This window comes from Elephas maximus, chromosome 7 (assembly GCF_024166365.1).
Source record: "Elephas maximus indicus isolate mEleMax1 chromosome 7, mEleMax1 primary haplotype, whole genome shotgun sequence".
Taxonomy (NCBI): Eukaryota; Metazoa; Chordata; class Mammalia; order Proboscidea; family Elephantidae; genus Elephas; species Elephas maximus.
In genome coordinates, this window is record NC_064825.1 from 137,622,990 (window position 1) to 137,641,332 (window position 18,343).

The following is an 18,343-nucleotide window of genomic DNA, read 5'->3' on the forward strand; positions in this document are numbered from 1 at the left end:
GAAGGCTACAGGGCAGAGGGCACACAGGTGTGTACTTGTCAAAACTCGCTGAGCTGACCACTTGGGAAAAAAAAAAAAAACCCGTTGCCATCGAGTCGATTCCAATTCATAGTGACCATAAAGGGTAGAACAGAACTGCCCCATAGGGTTTCCAAGGAGTGCCTGGTGGATGTGAACTACCGACCTTTTGGTTAGCAGATGTAGCTCTTAACCACTACGCCACCAGGGTTTCCAGAACTGGACACTTAGATTAATTTTAGTAAATGAAAATTAAACCTCAAGAAAGCTGATTTAAGAAAAAAACCAAAACGAAGCCCTGCTAAGTGACAGGACCTGTTAGAATAATGATGCGTAGCCTTAATTTCACAGCTTATGGAAAACTACACTCTAAACATTAACTTTCTAGAATAAGAATATCCTTTAGGAAGTCTTTTCTATGCACAAAAACTGCCCTCAGGGGCACTGAGGAGCTCTCACGGAATAAAGACACACCAGCACCTAGGCCTTGGGATGCACTGGGGATGCACGGAGGACCCTAGGGGGACATGTTGGTGACACACTGGGGGAGGCACAAAAACACATGCGGGGAGGCGCTAGGGGGACACGTGGAGGATGCGTTGGGAATGCACTGGGCACGCGCTGGGGGGACACACAGATGTGCATGGGGGGTGCTAGGCGGACACACTGGGCAGGAGGGAAAAGGAATGCTGCCAGTGGGTTCTGGTGGGCACAGTGGGGGTCCGGGTGGGCTCAGACAGAGGAGCCCTGCAGTGCCACGGATCACTTTTGTGTGGCCCTTCTTCCCATTATCTTGTAACTCCCACCCAAGTGACTGGGCAAGACTGTGCAGGTATGGTAACTGTGGACCACCAAAGGGACTTGTCCTGCTGGGCTTGAGGTGAGCTAGCCCAGAGGCAGGAGAAGAGCCCTCTATCACCAAGGAAGGACAAACCACCATGAAAGACCCGCAGGAGACGGTGCAGTGAGCTTCCCAGCTCACAGAACAAGAAAACTGAGTGCCATGGGGCAGAGGCTGAGGGCCAGGGAGAGGTTTGCCTGCAAGCACAGATGGGAAGAGGCTGTCCTGAAGGAAGAATCATACCCTTGAGAGTTCCTAAGCCTGAATTATAACTTACTTCCCTAATAATCCCCATACTTGTGAGTACTGTCTGTGAGCTGTGTGTGGCCACTGCGATGAATGACTGAACTCGGCAGAGAAGTAGAGAGTGCCGTCGGAGGGACCGCTGGTGTCAGAGTCGGTAAAGATGGTGGAGAGAGGAGGCGTGTCTGACCTCCGGCTCACAGGAATCAGCCTTGGGCTGTTCGTCCTGATGCTCCTTCCCCCTTGGGAGGTTAGGTGAGGTCAGACACGGCCCTTACGCCGTTTCTACAAGCCCCTGCACAGACGAGCACCAGATGCTAGGCAGCAACCGCGGCCTGGTGAGCTGGGGACGGGGTGCTCTTTTGCATTCCTACAGGGGCCAAGGGGCCAGAGAACGTGAGCTGGGAAGATGTCCGGTGCCCCCAAACAGACCTCCGGAGTAAAGAGTGCCCCCGAGACCCTGGAATTCCTGTGCATCAGACAGCACGGGCTGGAGGAGGCCTGGTGCCCCATCCCCAGGCTGGCACTGTTGCTCAGATTCCGTGACATGGGGGCAGCCCAGGGGTAGCGCCACTGCTAGAAGCATGGGGGCATGTTCACAGGGTTCTTGGCTGTTGTTCCAACAAGGCTGATAAGCCCCTCCTTGGGGTGTGGAGCTCCTGGCCCTCTGGGTCTGACCACCCAGTATGGGCCCAGGCCCAATGAGAAGGGCCCCAGAAGAGGGCTCTGAGCCTCATACAGACACAGCTGTTTTCTGACCTCTCACCCAGCAGGCGTCCTGTGAAGGAAGCCGCCCCACCCTCAGGGGGCGACTGGCTGGCCTGCCTTTGGGGTCAGACTCATCCTTATGGCAGCCCATGCCCAGCCCCATGAGAACCGCTCATCTGTGACCCAATTTCTCTTTCCATGTGAGAGTGTCTCTCAAGGCACAGCGAATCCCATGCCCTCAGTGCCCCATCCCGCACACCAGGTGATATGCAGACCCTCGTACCCAGGTGCTGACAGACAAGGTAAGAAGACCACGTTCTTTGGAAATTTCCTCTAGGCAAACACCGGCACCCTGTCAATGCCTCACTGTTTTCCAACATGCCACAGGCTCAGCATCCCCAGGGTGACATCCGCAGGGACCAGAGGCAGCAACAGCAGACCCAGGAGGCCCCAGCCCTGGGTGCCCAGGACCAGCACAATCCTCATCTACGTCTAGACTCTACTTACTCACGAGTTCCCTGTGCCTGTAGATCTGACTGAGACCCAAGCAGAGAGCACGGGGGCAGGGAGGAACAGACAGACAGAGATAGAACAGAGAGACAGAGAGGGAGCAGACAGACATAGATACAGAGAGAGGGAGCAAACAGACAGAGATACACACAGACACACAGAGAAAGAGAGGAGGAAGGAGGAAGGAAGAGGCAGACAGCGAGCTCAACAGAGACCCAGAGACAGGAAGGCAGCCACTAGCCTGAGGGATGAGAAGCAGGAAGGCACCTGCATAGGTGGAGAGGCCAGTACGGCAGGGCTGGGGTGGGGAGGTGGCAGGGGCAGTGTGTGGGAGGGTCCAGCCCAGCTGGGGCCTAGAGGCCCAGGTAAGATGCTGAGCCTGGGCAGTGACAGGTGTCCGGAAGTGCTGGATCAAGGACAGGGGCTTTATCTGACAATGTACAGAAGGCTGCACAACAGAAAGGCAGGATCCAGGGAGGCTTCTCACCACTGGGGGTACCCAGGCGGGGCTGGCGGTGCTGGCGGGAGGGCTGGCACTGGGGGAGGTGTGTCCGGAGCCAGGGAATGTGTTTCAGCAGCAGAACTGCAGGACTTGCCCACCAGTCAAACCTCACCTGACCCCACACACCAGGCCTGTCCCACCCCGTGGTGGCCTCTAGTCCCTCCTCTGCCCTCCGGCCATCCTCGCAGAGCCCTCGCCAGGAAGCAGCCCTGGGCAGACACCATGCAAGGACGGCAGAGGCATGGGATAGGACGGCTGATTGCCCACATGGGTTCTAGCACTGGATACAACCTTTGCAGGGAACCTGAAATACAGCTTGCCCCTTTCCTGAAACGAGGCCAGAGCTTGTCAATCTGACACTCGCCTCACGTCTTAAAGCCAGCTTCGTTGACAGCAAGTGCTTGGAGTCCACACCACTGACAGACCCACGTCAGCCAGGGGCCACCACTTGGGGCCGCAAACCCACACCAGAGATGCCCAAGTTCAGGGGCTGTCCCAGGAGACGTCACACCCTGGCCAGTCACAGTAGGAGACAATGTGCCCGAAACCTAGGCCCATGGCCAGACTGGGACTGACTGGTTCCACTTAGGAAATGCTGCCCCTCCAAGCGGGGCCTCAGAAACTCGAGGAGGAGGTCCGGTGGCCAGCCTGAGCACCAGACGCGCCCGCCCCACACACCGCCGGCGGGACTGTCACCTCTTGGTGTTGTAGGCTGTGTCCTGAGGCGTCTCCTCCAGCAGGGTCACGTAGCCAAGTGCACAGGTGAGGATGAACAGCACGGTGAGGGTGTGGGCTCGCCTGTAATCCAACATACAAGCACAGACGTGTCAGAGGCAGGGAGGGGGCAACAGTGTGCATGCCACACGCAACCGTGTCTACACAAAGGACAGTGTGACCTTAATTTTCAACTCACAAAACACGTACCACTGGGCGCTGTCAGCTGGGTAATTACCAGACGATGTGTACATCTGAGGGAGTCAGGGCTGAGACCCCATGGAGGCTGGAAGAGGACAGCCCTGTGCCCAGTTGAGCTGACGCCCCATGCTGAGGGGCTATGAAGGGGGCAAAACGGTGCTTCCCACCACTGCCTCCAGGTAGGGCAGTGGGCATAGGCTGTGCTTGTCGTAAAGTGAGGCCGGCGCTGCGCACCCAGGGGCCGGACGTGCCACCTGACCAAGGAGACCAGGCATGCACGTGGCCTGGCTGTGGACACTGTCTGGCACCCTCTGCCTCACAGTGACTGCCCTCCACAAGGAAGAGCATGGCCCTCATGTCAAAAGACCTGGTTCTTGATCCCAAACCAGGAGAGCGTGTCCTGGAATGGCTCACTGGACTTCTCTGAGCCCCAGCTCCCTCTGTGGACAGTGCTTCTGACCCCGAGGACAGTACGGAAAATGATTTACGCACGTGAAGCATCTCGCACAGTGCTGGTCCCGGCCTCCTCGCAGAATTCCATAAAACGTAAATGTTTAAAAAACAAGAGTTATACTGTAATAAAAATGAAAAGGCAAGCCACAAACTGAGAGAAAATAGTAACAACACATATATCTGATAAAGCGTCTATCCAGTACATATAAAAAACTCTCAGAACTCAACAACAAAAGAACAACCCAATAAAAGCCAAACAAAAGATTTGAATGGACATGTCACAAGAGAAGAAATACAAAATGCCAACGAGCACGTGAAAAAACGTGTTACATCATTAGTTATAACAGAAGCAAATTAAAGCCCCAGTAAGACACCATTACGCACCCACCAGTGCGGCTAAAATTCAGAAGACTGATGGGACTCAGAGCTGGTGAGCATGTGCAGCAACTGGGACCCTTGCGCATTGCAGATGAGAATGTAAAATGGCACAGCCACCCCAGAAAAGCTTCTGAGAAAGTTAAACAGACATTTTCCTGACCAGGAGGGTTCTGAGGGCCTTGACACCCAGGACAGAGCAGAGGACCCCAGCAGACTGATAAGACAGACACGTGTCCCTGGGAGGCTGCTACAGAGGTTGGGGGAGCTGGGTGGCCCTGGGCACTTGGAAGTGGCCCGTGGCTCTCGAGTGCTCTGAAGAGCTAGTCACATGGGAGAGGTCACCTGACGGGAGAGAGACAGGACCTTCTCTTCCCACCTGGAGGCTCTCACTTGGGCGAGGGGCCTGGAGGGCGGCAGGGCCTGTAAGAAAACAGGTGATGTAGCCTGTCTGAGGGAGAAGTGATGTGACACAGAGAACTAGCCATCACACAGCATGAGACCCTCAGGGAACAAGGCAAGCCAACACAAAGGTGTGGCAGATCTGGAACATCAAGGAGCCTGCAGGAGCGGCTTACAGGAGGGACCCCTCACCAGGAGGAGGCAACCCTGTAGCATGGCCATGACCCGGGCGGTGGGGGGGTGAGGGGATGAGGAGGACCCTCCAAACACACCTTGGCCCGGAGCCCGACGACCCTGTGGCTCCTCCCGCCCTGTGCAGCATCACAGACAGGCTCCGAATCCCAGCAGCTCTGGGTCTCTGTGGCATAGGAAGACGCGCTCTTACGAACGCAAGTCAAAGTGAAAACGAGAAACCTTTTCCTCCGACTTCAGCTTCTTTGACATTACTTTCCACAAACAATCTTTCTGTCATTTTTTCAGTGGCTCAATCAGGACTCAGTCCCACAGGCATCCAGTTGGCCCTGGTGGAGCACCCACCACCTGCCAAAGACACAGGGCTGCCTAGAAAACATAACCTGCCCTGCGCTGAGCATCACTGAGGGCCTGCCCAGCCATCCACAGGCCGCACCCCCAGACCCAAGAAGTGGAGTAAGAAATAAGGGGACCCAGCTCCCCTACCCCACCTGAGGCAGGAAGGACCCAGGGGGCCCTCTGAGCAGGAAAGACTTCAGAACTGCCAAAACCAAAGGCTCTTTGAAAGTAAGATCTACACAATTAAGTTTAAAACAGGCTCCCGCGCCTGGCTCCTAGTGCTGTTCCCACACATAAATGAACTCACAGGGCCACATGGATGTCACAGAAAAAATTTAAGGGCAGACAGACGTGCTCTCAGACCCAGGCACAGGACAAACTGGCATAAATCCTGAGTCTGGTCACTCAACAGGGTGAGGGTCTCGGGCCAGCCAACTCTCCCCATAAGTGCAAAATGCCCTTACCATCACCCCCTAGAGATAGCCACACTTGCTATGCTGAGGTGAGCAGGTGGGCACACAGAGGAGCCGGCCTCAGCAAGACAAGGACACCACCTGGCCGATCACCAGGGCAAAATGGCTTCACTGACAACTTGTGCTTCCCAGGTCTCAGTAACACTGGAAAGCCACTGACCCAAAAGGCTGTCCCTGCTCCAGACTGCCCAGGATCACCCCAGCTCGCAGCACAGGGCGAAGAGCTGCTGTAAGACGCACTGCTGAGTCGCTGGGAACATCCACCCTCGGCTAGGTGACTTGAAGGACAAGTGCAAAACACACTCAACGTGCTGCGGTCTCATGCCTGGCTTGGCGTCCCCGGAAAGCACCGAAGCCAGGCAGTGTTCCCTGGCAGCTCCAGAGGTCAGAGCTGGCCGCTTCCTCCAGACCATTTTAGACCACACCAGATGAAGGTATCTCCCAGGGACTCTGCCAACGTCAGTAGCTTCAAACATTTCCCTGAGCCAACGCCCCTGGGGGTTCCCCTGGAGAATGCTGCGATCTGGCAGTCATGGGCCAGGAGCTCCAGTGCCCCTCACTTCCAGGCCCAGGACAGGAGAGGCCACCTGGTCACTGTAAATGGAGCTCCACCTCATGACCGTAACTGACAAGTCACAGCAGAGAAACACAAATCCTCACACATGCTCCAGTAGTGTCACATGGGCCTGGGACGCGGTCTCTGGAAGTGAGCACCCCCAAAACAAGGTTCAATCATATAAAAGTTCCTTTCGGTAATTCGGAGACATGCAATCGCCTTCATGGTTACATACTATTTGGATCAGTCTTCATCTATATTATTCCTTCTTTTCAAACGATTGTTATTAAAATTCTCCGAGATTCAAAATCGGCTTTAAGCCTTCACACAGGAAGTCAGTGAGGGGTTTTAGAAGATGAAAAGTCATCCTCGCCAAGCAGCACTGATTACCTGCCCTGAAGAAACATGAAGCTGCCTCCGTACAGAAGGGGAGTGGAGGGGAGCCCCCACGCCCTCTCTGCTGTACCCCAGACTCACCAGCCCTGCCAGTGCACACACACTCCTGTTACAGGAAAGCCAGAGCCACCGCCAAGAAACTCACAAGGGGGGAGGGGATAACACCAGCCAGCCACAATGCACCCCCCGAAAGCCTCCTGACCCCAAGAGTCACTGTCACAGGTAAGTCCTGCTATAGCCAGGGACCTACTTGCCACATCCACCCCAGACTGGGGACCCAGGTGCTCAAATCCCCCCCTGGACCAGGGACTCGCATGCTCATGTCACCCTTGGACCGGGGACCCACCTGCCAATGTCCTCTCCCCAGCCCCCCAACTGGGGGTCTGCGTGTTCATCTCCCCCTTATACCAGGGACCCATGTGCCCATATGTCCCCCGAGTCAGGAACCTGCATGCTCATGTCCCCCCTGGATGAGGGGCCCACACAGATACATTCCCACTGGTCCAAGGACCCACTTGCCCACATCCCCCTGCAGTTCAACTGATTACTTTTGTGTAGCCTTTCTAGCTATGGCCTTATAACTCCCACCCAGGTAATTTGGCAGGACTATGCGGATAGGGTAATTTCAGGCCACCAAGGGGCTTGGTCAGTTTTCCCATCCCACTGGATTTGCAATGAGCCACCCCAGAGGCAGCACCACCAAGAAAGAAGAGCCAAGAGCTAGCAAGTCCTTTGGACCCAGAATCCCTGTGCTGAGAAGCTCCTGGAAGCAGGAGACCAAGACAGAGACAGAAAAGAGAGAACTGTAACCCTGAAAACAGTGAGAAGTGGAGGCAGCAGAAGGCAAAGCGGTGCCTTTGGGCAGAGGCTCATGGCCAGGGGAAGGTGTGCCTGCAGAATCTAGCACCTGGTCTAGTTCTCTGCTGTACCCCCAGAGCAGTCACTGGCACCCCGCAGAGCCACGATGAAGTGTTGGCTGAGTGAATGAGTGAACAAATGTAAATAAGGGAAGCAAGCCCACCCTGAGTTCAAGGACTTCAGAGACCGTAGGGTGGAAGCCCTTCTCCTGGCTCACTCAAGACGCCATAGGGGATTATCTGCCCACAGCAGGGTTCAGGATGTCTGCCAACCACCCATCCATCTCAGCAGGGAACGTGCATACCTCTGGTCCGGACACAACCCCCAGCTTGCACGTGAGCTTTGCTTCCTGCCACTTAGGCTCTATCTGGAGGTGTGGTACTGTGAGCACCTCCCTCTGTAGTCTCCACCTGGAAGCTGGCACCTTCCTGGAAAGGTCCGTTCACAGCAGCCCCCCACCAGGCCCCCTGCATTATGTTCACTGTGTCCCCCAGCTCTCTCAAGACGTACACCACACTTAACCACCTTTCCCCAGGGCCCACCACAAGACTCAGTGACGTCTGTCACCTGTTGTTCAACTGTGTGGAACAGGACATCCAACAGGAGAAAAAAGTCCAGAACTGCTATGAGATCGGCAGGGCCTGAAAGAGCTTGGAGGGCAGAGGGACCAGCCCAAGGTCACAGAGCCATCAGGTGGAGCCACCCTGGGAGCCCAGCAGGCCAGGGTGGTTCTCCCTGCAGTGGAGCGTGAGCTCTGGAAGGCCTGAGCTGCCCGCGCCGTCTCCAAAAGCAGAGCCGGTACTGAGTCGCCCAGGGTGGCAGAGGTGGCCCCGCAAGGGGCAAACGAAGAGAAAAGTGCAATCTTTACTCAACAAACGGCACAGACTAAGAAGGCCATTCCTGCTAGTTAAGATTATCACAACAACAAACGCGATAAGTTCACAAAGCCTCAAGTGCTGTTCAGGAATCCAAGATAAAGCCATGGAAGATCAGACAAAGCCCCTCTAGATGGTTCTTCACCCCAGTCCTCCCTGGGCTAGGGGGTGGGAGAAGGAAGGGAGCTGCTGGAGGGGAACCAGGGCAGTGGGAGCTAAGCTGGGACCTCCCCACCCCACCAGCAAAGAACGAGCCAGGTGGCCTTTCCGGAAACCACAGGGAACGGGGGCCTGGGTCCACCTGCCGCCGGAGGGGCGTGCGCGGCACCCGGGGTCCGCTCCGCCCGGAGGCAGGGAAGGCGTCTCGGGGAGACGCAGAGGCGAACGCCAGGCGGGCGTGCAGCACCACAGACCCTGCGCGGGCCGGGCGGGGCAGGGATGTGCCCCGGGGACCCCCGCCTCGGGCGCGCCGCCCACCACCCACCGCAAGACGCGCCTCGGGGGCCTGCCGCCCGCTGCGCTCGGGGCCGGGGGCTCAGGGGGCTCGGGCCCCGGCGGGCAGGCTCGGGGCCAGGCGGGCTCGGGGCCGGGGGCTCGGGGGGCGGGCGGGCTCGGGGCCGGGGGCTCGGGGGGCGGGCGGGCTCGGGGCCGGGGGCTCGGGGGGCGGGCGGGCTCGGGGCCGGGGGCTCGGTCCGGGGACAGGCTCTGCGCAGGACGCCCCCCGCCCTCACCAGAAGAACGTGTTGGTGCCGTCGTCGTAGACCTCGGACTCGGTGCTCCGGCGGCCCGGCCCAGCGCGCTCCCCCGCCGCTCGCCCAGCGCACGGGCCGTCGGGCGGCTCCTCCAGCGAGGCCTTGCCGGCGGGCACAGGGGACCCCGGCCGCGGCCCCCCGGCCGCCCTGCGCTCGCCCCTCCACATGGCGCCCCCGCCCCGAGCTGCGGCGCCTGGCGCTCTGACCCCACGCACGCCGGGTCACCGGGGAGCACGCGGCGCGGGGATCGCCGGGAAGGGGTCGTGGCGCTCGCTCGGCGGGGTCTCCGGAGAGCTGGGGCGAGGGACGGTGAGGAAAGGGTGGCCAGAGCATTGTGGGACTTGTAGTCCCCGGAACGGCGGCTGCGAGCGGCCACCCCCGGTGCCGCGGGGCATCCTGGGTCTCGTAGTCTCCGACGCCACGGGCTGGTCGCAGCGCTTGCTGGGAAGGACGCCTCTGGTTGCTACGTAACAGGAGCCAGCGGGCGGGCGGGCGAGGCTGACAGCGCGACGCCGTGGGTGGGGGCGGCGACCCCGACCGCCCTCAGCCCGTGGGCCGCGCGCTCTCCTCGTCGGGACGGAGGCCCTGGCCGGGTCCCCCTGGGGGCGCGTGCCGACCCTCCGTGCTACGCGGGTGGGCCAGATGCACCGGCAGCTCCCGGCCTCGGGCCTCCAGCGAGTCCCGCCGGGCAGCCGTAGTTCCTGGGGGGGTCCCGCCGGACCGGGGCGCCAGACGCGGGGCAGCGGGCATGCCGACCTTGGCTGACTCAGTACAGGCGCTCAAACCGAGCTCTCGTGGGAGCCGGCGGTTCACCCCAGGCTGTGCCCAGGGGAAGCGAGCGCGTGCGCCCACACGGAGACTCGTTCGCCAGGCTCCGCAGCCGCCTGGTTCGCAGTAGTCCGTCAGTGGGGTGGATAACGGCAGTGTGCCCTGCGCACACGGGGGAGTATTACACAGCCCTGAAGAAGGTCGGGGCACCGGGCCACGCCACTGCGCGGAGGAACCTTGACGACACGCTGAGCGGAAGGAGGCAGATGTGGCCTGCGCACACGGCGGGGTATTACACAGCCCTGAAGAAGGACGGGGCACCGGGCCACGCCACTGCGCGGAGGAACCTTGACGACACGCTGAGCGGAAGGAGGCAGATGTGGCCTGCGCACACGGCGGGGTATTACACAGCCCTGAAGAAGGACGGGGCACCGGGCCACGCCACTGTGCGGAGGAACCTTGACAGCACGCTGAGCGGAAGGAGGCAGATGTGGCCTGCGCACACGGCGGGGTATTACACAGCCCTGAAGAAGGACGGGGCACCGGGCCACGCCACTGCGCGGAGGAACCTTGACGACACGCTGAGCGGAAGGAGGCAGATGTGGCCTGCGCACACGGCGGGGTATTACACAGCCCTGAAGAAGGACGGGGCACCGGGCCACGCCACTGCGCGGAGGAACCTTGACAGCACGCTGAGCGGAAGGAGGCAGATGTGGCCTGCGCACACGGCGGGGTATTACACAGCCCTGAAGAAGGACGGACACCGGCCCATGCCACTGCGCGGAGGAACCTTGACGACACGCTGAGCGGAAGGAGGCAGATGTGGCCTGCGCACACGGCGGGGTATTACACAGCCCTGAAGAAGGACGGGGCACCGGGCCACGCCACTGCGCGGAGGAACCTTGACAGCACGCTGAGCGGAAGGAGGCAGATGTGGCCTGCGCACACGGCGGGGTATTACACAGCCCTGAAGAAGGACGGGGCACCGGGCCACGCCACTGCGCGGAGGAACCTTGACAGCACGCTGAGCGGAAGGAGGCAGATGTGGCCTGCGCACACGGCGGGGTATTACACAGCCCTGAAGAAGGACGGGACACCGGGCCACGCCACTGCGCGGAGGAACCTTGACGACACGCTGAGCGGAAGGAGGCAGATGTGGCCTGCGCACACGGCGGGGTATTACACAGCCCTGAAGAAGGACGGGGCACCGGGCCACGCCACTGTGCGGAGGAACCTTGACAGCACGCTGAGCGGAAGGAGGCAGATGTGGCCTGCGCACACGGCGGGGTATTACACAGCCCTGAAGAAGGACGGGGCACCGGGCCACGCCACTGCGCGGAGGAACCTTGACAACACGCTGAGCGGAACGAGGCAGATACAGCGGGCTGCGTGGTGTGTGATTCCATTTGTGGGAAATACCCAGAACAGGCAAATGCGCAGACAGGGCGTTGCCGGGGATGGAGGAAAGGGGGCATGAGGACTGACTGGTAATGGGTACCAGCTGCTCTTTTGAGGCGATGAAAATGTTCTAAAATTGACTGTACTATTGGTTAAATGTATCTGTGGATATTTCTTAAAATCCTTGAACTGTACACTCTAAATGGGTGAATTGCGTGGTGTATGAATTTTACCTCAATAAAAAGCCAAATCCAAACCCGTTGCCTCCCAGTCGATTTGAAAGCAGACCGCCACTGCTACAACTTTCTCCTGAAGAGCTGCTCGTGGCAGAGAGGGAGTTCGATCCAGCACGTTTCCATTAGCAGCTGAGTGCTTTAACTGCTGTGCCATGAGGGCTCCCCATTACCTCAGTAAAGGTGTTTTTGATGTAAATATATTTGCCCAGGGCCCTAATCCCGGCCTCAGATGTAGTCTCCCAATACGCCAGGACAACCTGTGCAGGTGCGCTGCCAGCTGGCCGTTCCGAGCCTGGCCGCTGCCCTCCGTCTGCCCCTTGGCCCAGCTGCTGCCTCAGTCCTCTGTCGTCATCCTGGAGTGAGCAAGTCCGTGAGTGGGTGGAGATGAGGTAGGACCTTGGTCTCCATCCTGAAGGCAGCAGGGAGCCACTTCTTATGAGAGAGGTTGGCGTAACCTTGGCTGCACCATGTGGGGGAGCTGGGCATGAGTGTTACGGGGAGGAAACCCCAGGTTCTTGCTTGGCATGACTCGTATTGGCCAACAAATGAGAGGCCGAGTAGGGCGAACAAGAAAGGTGCCTTTATTTCGTTGTACAAGGAAAAGGAGTTGGTCAGAGCTGTTGCTGCCAAGACTGCTACCCAATGGCAGGCGGGCAGGTTACTTTTAAAGGGAAGTTCATACAAGTTATGTCAGCAACATTTTTAATCATACTACACAGGTGCAGGGGGGTTTACACATTTCCTCCAAGCCAAAACAGAAGTCAAATGCAAAGCTGGAGGGCAAAGAAAACAGGATTTTTAATACAACGCTGTGGGGGAGGAAGCCAAACAAAGAAAATACGATTTTTCATAAAGCACTATGTCTTATGAGGGCCCTGGCAGGGGCTGGCACACAGTGACACTGGAACCTGCCTTGCCTGGGAGAGGCGATGTTGGATTAAGGAGCAGGAAGTGGCTCCCAGAGAAGGCCAGCTCCCACCACCCTGACTTTCCACCAAGCAGCCCTGCAGGCCTGGTTCCAACCTCTCCCACCCTCTTCTCCCATCCCAGTCTGTGACGCTCACGTTCTGGACTGTCTTGGTGGTGTTGGGATGTTTCCTGGCTATGGGTGTTTTTCTCGGACTGCACTGAAAGCCTTCTTCCCAAGGCAGGGCCAGGAGCTGCCACCTCTCCAGGGTGTAGAGGCCAACCAAGGGGCGGAGGGGCGTTGGCCCTGTGGGACTCAGCACCAGGCTGCCTTGGCAGGGCACTGGGGGTGGGAAAGGGGACCAGGGGAGGGCTGGGCAGGTAAAAGACCAGGCCCTGCAATTAGTGGGTGGGGCTGGGTACAGCAGGACCACTCCCTTCTCATGGCACACAGACCGTGTTGGGTAACAATCCCTACAGAGCTATGGCCAAGTGCCAGCAAGAGTTCCAAACTCTTTATAAGTGGTAACTGTTGTGGTCCCCACATCCCATAAGTTCTATTCTTATCTCTTGTTAGAGATGATGAACCCAGGCAGAGAAAGGTTGAGGAGCCCTGTGCCAGCTCTCTCTTCTCTGCTACAGCTCCGGGCCTCTCTCCTCTGAACCCCACACTTTGCTCCTGATGCCTAATATCTGAGTCTCCTCTTGGCCCAGTCCCTGACTGAACCAACTACCCCACACCCTGGCTGCAGCCCTGCCCACCCCTCACTCTCAGCACTGGCACAGTCCGTGGCAGGACGTGGAGACTGGCCGAAGGGGAGGCGTGAGGGTGTCTAGGAAGATGAGGGGTCTTTGTCTCCGGTGTCCAAGTAGTAGGTGAGCGCTTCCCTGAGGGAGGAACCTGGTCCATGGAGAGAGAAACACAGCCCATCAAGACAGGAACTTGGTCCATTGGTGGGCCAGGGCATAAGGGAGGTGCCTGAGGGCACCTGGACCTGAGGGTCTCCTGCCTGGGGAAGGGTGCATGGAGCAGAACCGAATTCCGTGACCATCCTCCACTGCCCAGTTGCCCGCCAGAATCACCACAGCACTGGAACAAGGTGGGGTCCTTAAAGGAAATGGCCAATTCCGGCCTTACCCCGGGAAAGCTGGTGGCAAAGGGACAGCTAGAGTGCAGGGCAGCCACTGCACAGGGCCGGTCAAAGCTCACCTGGGCGTGGTCTTGCCTCGGAGTAAGGCTTCAGCGAGCCTCCGGGAGTCACTTTCAGGGTGGTAAACAGTGAAATCAGGAACAATTATGGCCTAAGTGCTTTCTAAAAATACCCTTGCCAGGAAGAGGGAGAAAATGAGTTTTTAAGACAGCAACCCTCTTTTTCTCTAGAAACAATGACTTTTTTCCGCTAAGGGGGTAAACCTATAAAGGTGAGTGGATTACAGAGCCCCCACCCCCACTACACCTGCCATCTGGGATTGTTCTCAGAGTTGGCCAAAGGGAGTCAGGGTGCACAGAGCTGTGAGCCCAGCCAGGAACTGGAGCTCTCAGCTCTTTCCACAGGAAAAAGGAACTCCATGGAAATGTTGAGCCTGCTGAGCAAGGGGTTGACAGCTCTGCAGGAGGGCTTTGTGGGGAGGGGTTGTGGGAGCAGCAGGTGCCTGACATCCCAGCTTCAGGCAGAGGTCCAGCAGGGCAGAGGGGGGCCTCTGCTGCAGGGGCGGGGCCAGGGAAGATGGTCTACCCCAGGCAGGTGCGCACAGCCAGGAAACTGGAGTCCCAGGGGCCTGGGACCAACCCCAGGGAAGACAGGACACAGTTTCTTGGAGGCACCAACCCCAGCAACCCATGGTGCCGCTCTGGGAAGCCCGAGACAGACCTTGGAATGCCCCTGCACCACACCCCTCCATCAGGGGTGGGAGGACAGGCTCCTGAAGAGCAAAGGGGAGAGGAGGCACGTGGCACCTGCGGAAGACCGCCTGGTGGTACTCTCCAGCTCTGGTTGCCTCCCCCTCAGAGTGGCCAGCAGACCGCCCAATTAAAAGTGGTGCTGTGCCCTAGAGGCAGAGGGATGGGGGACCTGCCTCTTGCTGCACTTTGACCTTCGGGGAGAGGGTGTCAGGTGTGAGGTATGCAGAGTCTCCTGGAGCTGGAGGAGGAAGGAAGGGGGCAGCGGGGTCCATGGTCCACAGAGAAGAGCAGGAGGCCCACGTGGGGTTCGGCCAAAGTTCTCTGCATGAGACGTGGCAGCTGGTCACCAGTCAGGGCACCAGCTGCACTCCCTGATACATGAGATCCTGAAGGTCAGGAGTAAGGCTGAGCCTGGGGGAAATAACATTTCTAATAATCAGCTTCAGTACAATAAAGTAAGTTCATACCACTGATATGTGTTTGTTGTTGTTGTCGTCGAGTTGATTCCAACCCACGATGACCACATGACAGCACAGTAGAACTGCTTCTTGGGTTTTCAAGGCTGTGATCTTTCAGGAGCATATCTCCAGGCCTGTCCTCCAAGGTGCCTCTGGGTGGGTTTGAATTGACAACCTTTCAGCTAGTGTCGGGCCACCCAGGAATTCTGTGTTTGGTGTAGGCATTTGAAAAACTCAAAATAAAACAAGGAAGAGAAGCATAACCCCACCATTCCACCATCCACAGTTCCCATTAAGTAAATATAATATCAAATATTAAATGTGCTCTTTCCGTATTTTAATGTTTTAACTTATTTGGAAAAAATCTTTATACATTTTTTAATCTCGCCTTATTTCATTTAACAGTAACAAGCATTTTCCCATGTTCACACAAGCTCTTCTTGAAGCATAATTTTTCGTAGCTACATAATCAACATATAAAAATACTATATTCATTCAGACATTTTCCTATTGTTGAACTTCCAGGTTGTTCACAATTATTGCTGTTGCAAAGGACATATTTATACAAACTTTCATTATTTTGGCTTTTTTCCTTAGGATAGTTTCCATAAAGAGAAGTTAATGGCATAAAGAACAAACAATTTTTAGTCTTTTGATACTTATTGCAGGGTTACTTTTCAATAGAGCTGTTCTCATTTTCTCTCCAGGTAGGCGTAAATGAGACCTGCCCTTACTTTCGATCGGCCCCTAAAAAAAAAAAAAAATTTTTTTTTTTTCTGGAAATTTCCAAGTGCAGTGAGGCCTGGGTCTGTCGAAGCTTCCCCATGCGCTTTGAAATCCTGTCATTTCTCCAAAGGGTGCGTGTCAGGGCTCTTTCTCAGGAAGGACTCTGGGTATAACTGAGGTTCCGCAAACGTAACACAGTGCAGTGTTTCTTTTGCAATCAAGTTGGAAATGCAGAATAAAGACATTGAAGAAAAGTGCAGGTGCATAAGCACGTGAGGTGACACCCGAGTCAGATAAAATCCACTGCGTGCGATGGAATTGTTTCAACATGATGGAAACGTAGATGGAAAACATTCTGGGCAGGTTGCCTTTGAGACTGGGGGAGGCGCCTGTCAGGGAGGGCCCGGGGTCTTGGTGAGACCTGCGTTTCCAGCTGGGCTTGCTCCTGTTCTTAAGCCCTCTTCTTGACTGTTCCCTGAACTCCCCTCTGGTCTGTAGCCAAGGCTGCTGGGTGCCCCAGTGTCCGTCATCCCCCTTGTTTAAATCAGAATCCCAGTATGCACCTGGACATGAGGCTCCTTGGAAAGGACACCACAGTTCCCAGCCATCTTTGCAGTAAGGTATGGCCACATGATTAAGTCGTGGCCAGTGGCAAGAGAGTGTAAGGGTCACGTGAAAGTTCTAGCCGGTGTCCTTCAAGGGTGGGGCTCCCCTCTTTCACTTCAGTCGTCCCTCTTCCTGCTGGAAAGTGGATGTGATGCCCAGAACAGCCATCTTGGACCATGTGGTGAGGCCATGTGCTTAAGGGCGCAGAGTAATGAGTTCAAGGGGTTCCGGGTCCTTGGTGATGGAGCCAGACTTCATTTATAGGAGAGGGAAATGCATGAGCTTGTTTAAACTGCCACCCTTTGGGGTTTTCTGTACCACCACCAGTCTGAACCCAGCTTTACAGGCACCTGTTGCAGCCTCCCCTCCCACGTGGGCTGGGTTCCATTAGAGCTGCCCAGATTCCGTGCCACAAGTCCCTCCACTGTCTCCACCACCTCATGGTTCAGTCCTGTCCCTGCCACAGTCAGAGCCAGCAATGGGATAGCCCAGACAGAAATGTGGGTGGCCTCCTTATCCACCAGGAACCCAGAGCAAACATATCAACCTTGGTCTGAACCGAGGCAGAGTGATGCCTCCCTTATGCCTTGGGTGCACTGTGCCCCCAGGATGCTGTGGGTGCTCCCCACTCCCATGGGGTGCCATGGATGGTCCCTGGCCCCAGGATGCCATGCTCCCTGCCCCTGAGGATGCTATGGGTGCTCCTTGAACCCCCTGTGATGCCATAGGTGCTCCCCAAACCTGTCAGGATGCTGTGGGTGCTCTCTGATCCCAAGATGCTTTGGGTGCTCCCTGAACCTCCTAGGATGCTGCAGGTGCTCCCTGACCCCCCCCCCCCGATGTCATGGGTGCTCCTGATTCCTCAATGCCATGAATGCTGTCTGCCCCTCGCCTGTGGTTCCCCCCAGCTCCCTGTGTGCTGTGCACCTGACGTGGACCACAACCTTCTCCTGCAGCTGCTCTCTACCCCTGGAGCTGTACAGATGGCACTCATACTACCCAGAGCTGCCTCCTTCATAGTGGCCACTGCAACCCTGGGGAAGCCGGATGTCCCCTAGGAATCCCAAGGCTCCCCACCCCCTGTTGGGCTACGGGTGGAAGAAGACCCCAACATTTCTTTTTGGGGTCTGTCTCATCCTCAACCCTCAGGAGCCCTGGTGGTGCAGTGGCTAAAACAATCAGCTGCTAACGGAAAGATCGGCAGCTCAAAATCACCAGCAGCTCTGCTGGGGAAAGACGTGGGGGTTTGCCTCCATAGAGATTTACAGCCTCGGAAACCCTGTGGGGTTGCTATGAGTCAGGATTGACTCGATGGCAGTCGGTTTGGGTCTCATCCTCAACCCTCAGTGCCCAACTGTAAAAACGGCCTGGCAGCATCATCAGACCTCCTTATTTAACTTCACGAGGCGAAGGAGAAAGGGTCCTTATGGGCATCAGCCCAAAGCTGATTCCTACAAGGTGGAGGTGAAACATGCCTCCACCTGCCAGCCTTTTACCAATTCTCACACCCACTGTCCCTCCCATGGCACTCTCTACTTCTCTCCTGGGTTGGGTAATTCGTCGCAACGGCCACACGGAACTCTCAGACCATACTCAAAATTACTGGCTTTATTACGGAAGTAACAGGTTACAAGTCAGGTTCAGGAATACTTAGGATACAGTTCTTTGCTCAGGATAGCTTTTTCTCAGTTGTCCGGCAGGCAGGTGTCTCTCTGGCCCTTGGCCCCTTGGTCCGTTGGCCCCTGCTCTGCTCGGGCAAGCGTTACAAAGCTCTTCAGTTCACCAGTAAGTGCTCCACCAGTAAGCCTTGGCCTGATGGCTCTCAGTGCTCCTGCTCTGTGGGTCAGCACACCCAGTGCAGCTGCCTCACTTTGTGTGCCAGGAAGCCCACCTTGCCATCTCTTGCCAGGCCCCTGATTCTGCTGCCCCCATTT

The 18,343-nt window shown here is 57.1% G+C and overlaps 2 protein-coding genes across 6 annotated transcripts in view; one reads left to right on the top strand and one right to left on the bottom strand.

Annotated features, from left to right (window-relative positions):
• Nucleotides 1-9,870, bottom strand: part of PTDSS2 (phosphatidylserine synthase 2) — a 43,145-nt gene extending 33,275 nt beyond the window's left edge. Inside the window, exons 1-2 of one of the 3 annotated variants that reach the window (XM_049892992.1) lie at nt 9,388-9,870; nt 3,519-3,620 (exon numbers count right to left, since the gene is read on the bottom strand). In XM_049892992.1, the coding sequence (XP_049748949.1) occupies nt 3,519-3,620; nt 9,388-9,575 (290 nt within the window). In that variant the 5' untranslated portion in view covers nt 9,576-9,870. Of the gene's footprint in view, nt 1-3,518; nt 3,621-3,746; nt 4,221-9,387 lie in introns of those variants that run through there. The other 2 variants (XM_049892993.1, XM_049892994.1) reach the window with 2 other exon arrangements.
• A 346-nt stretch (nt 9,871-10,216) lies between these two features.
• Nucleotides 10,217-11,816, top strand: LOC126081243 (uncharacterized). 3 transcript variants are annotated; one of them, XM_049892997.1, is made up of 3 exons: nt 10,217-10,856; nt 10,967-11,299; nt 11,411-11,816. In XM_049892997.1, exons 1-3 carry the CDS (start codon nt 10,443-10,445, stop codon nt 11,651-11,653), a joined length of 990 nt encoding a protein of 329 aa, XP_049748954.1. In that variant the 5' UTR covers nt 10,217-10,442; the 3' UTR covers nt 11,654-11,816. The 3 variants fall into 3 exon arrangements, with proteins under 3 accessions (XP_049748954.1, XP_049748953.1, XP_049748952.1); XM_049892996.1 differs by having other exon boundaries at nt 10,223-10,523; nt 10,635-10,856; nt 10,967-11,816; XM_049892995.1 differs by having other exon boundaries at nt 10,225-10,856; nt 10,967-11,816.
• The last annotated feature ends 6,527 nt before the right edge of the window (nt 11,817-18,343 follow it).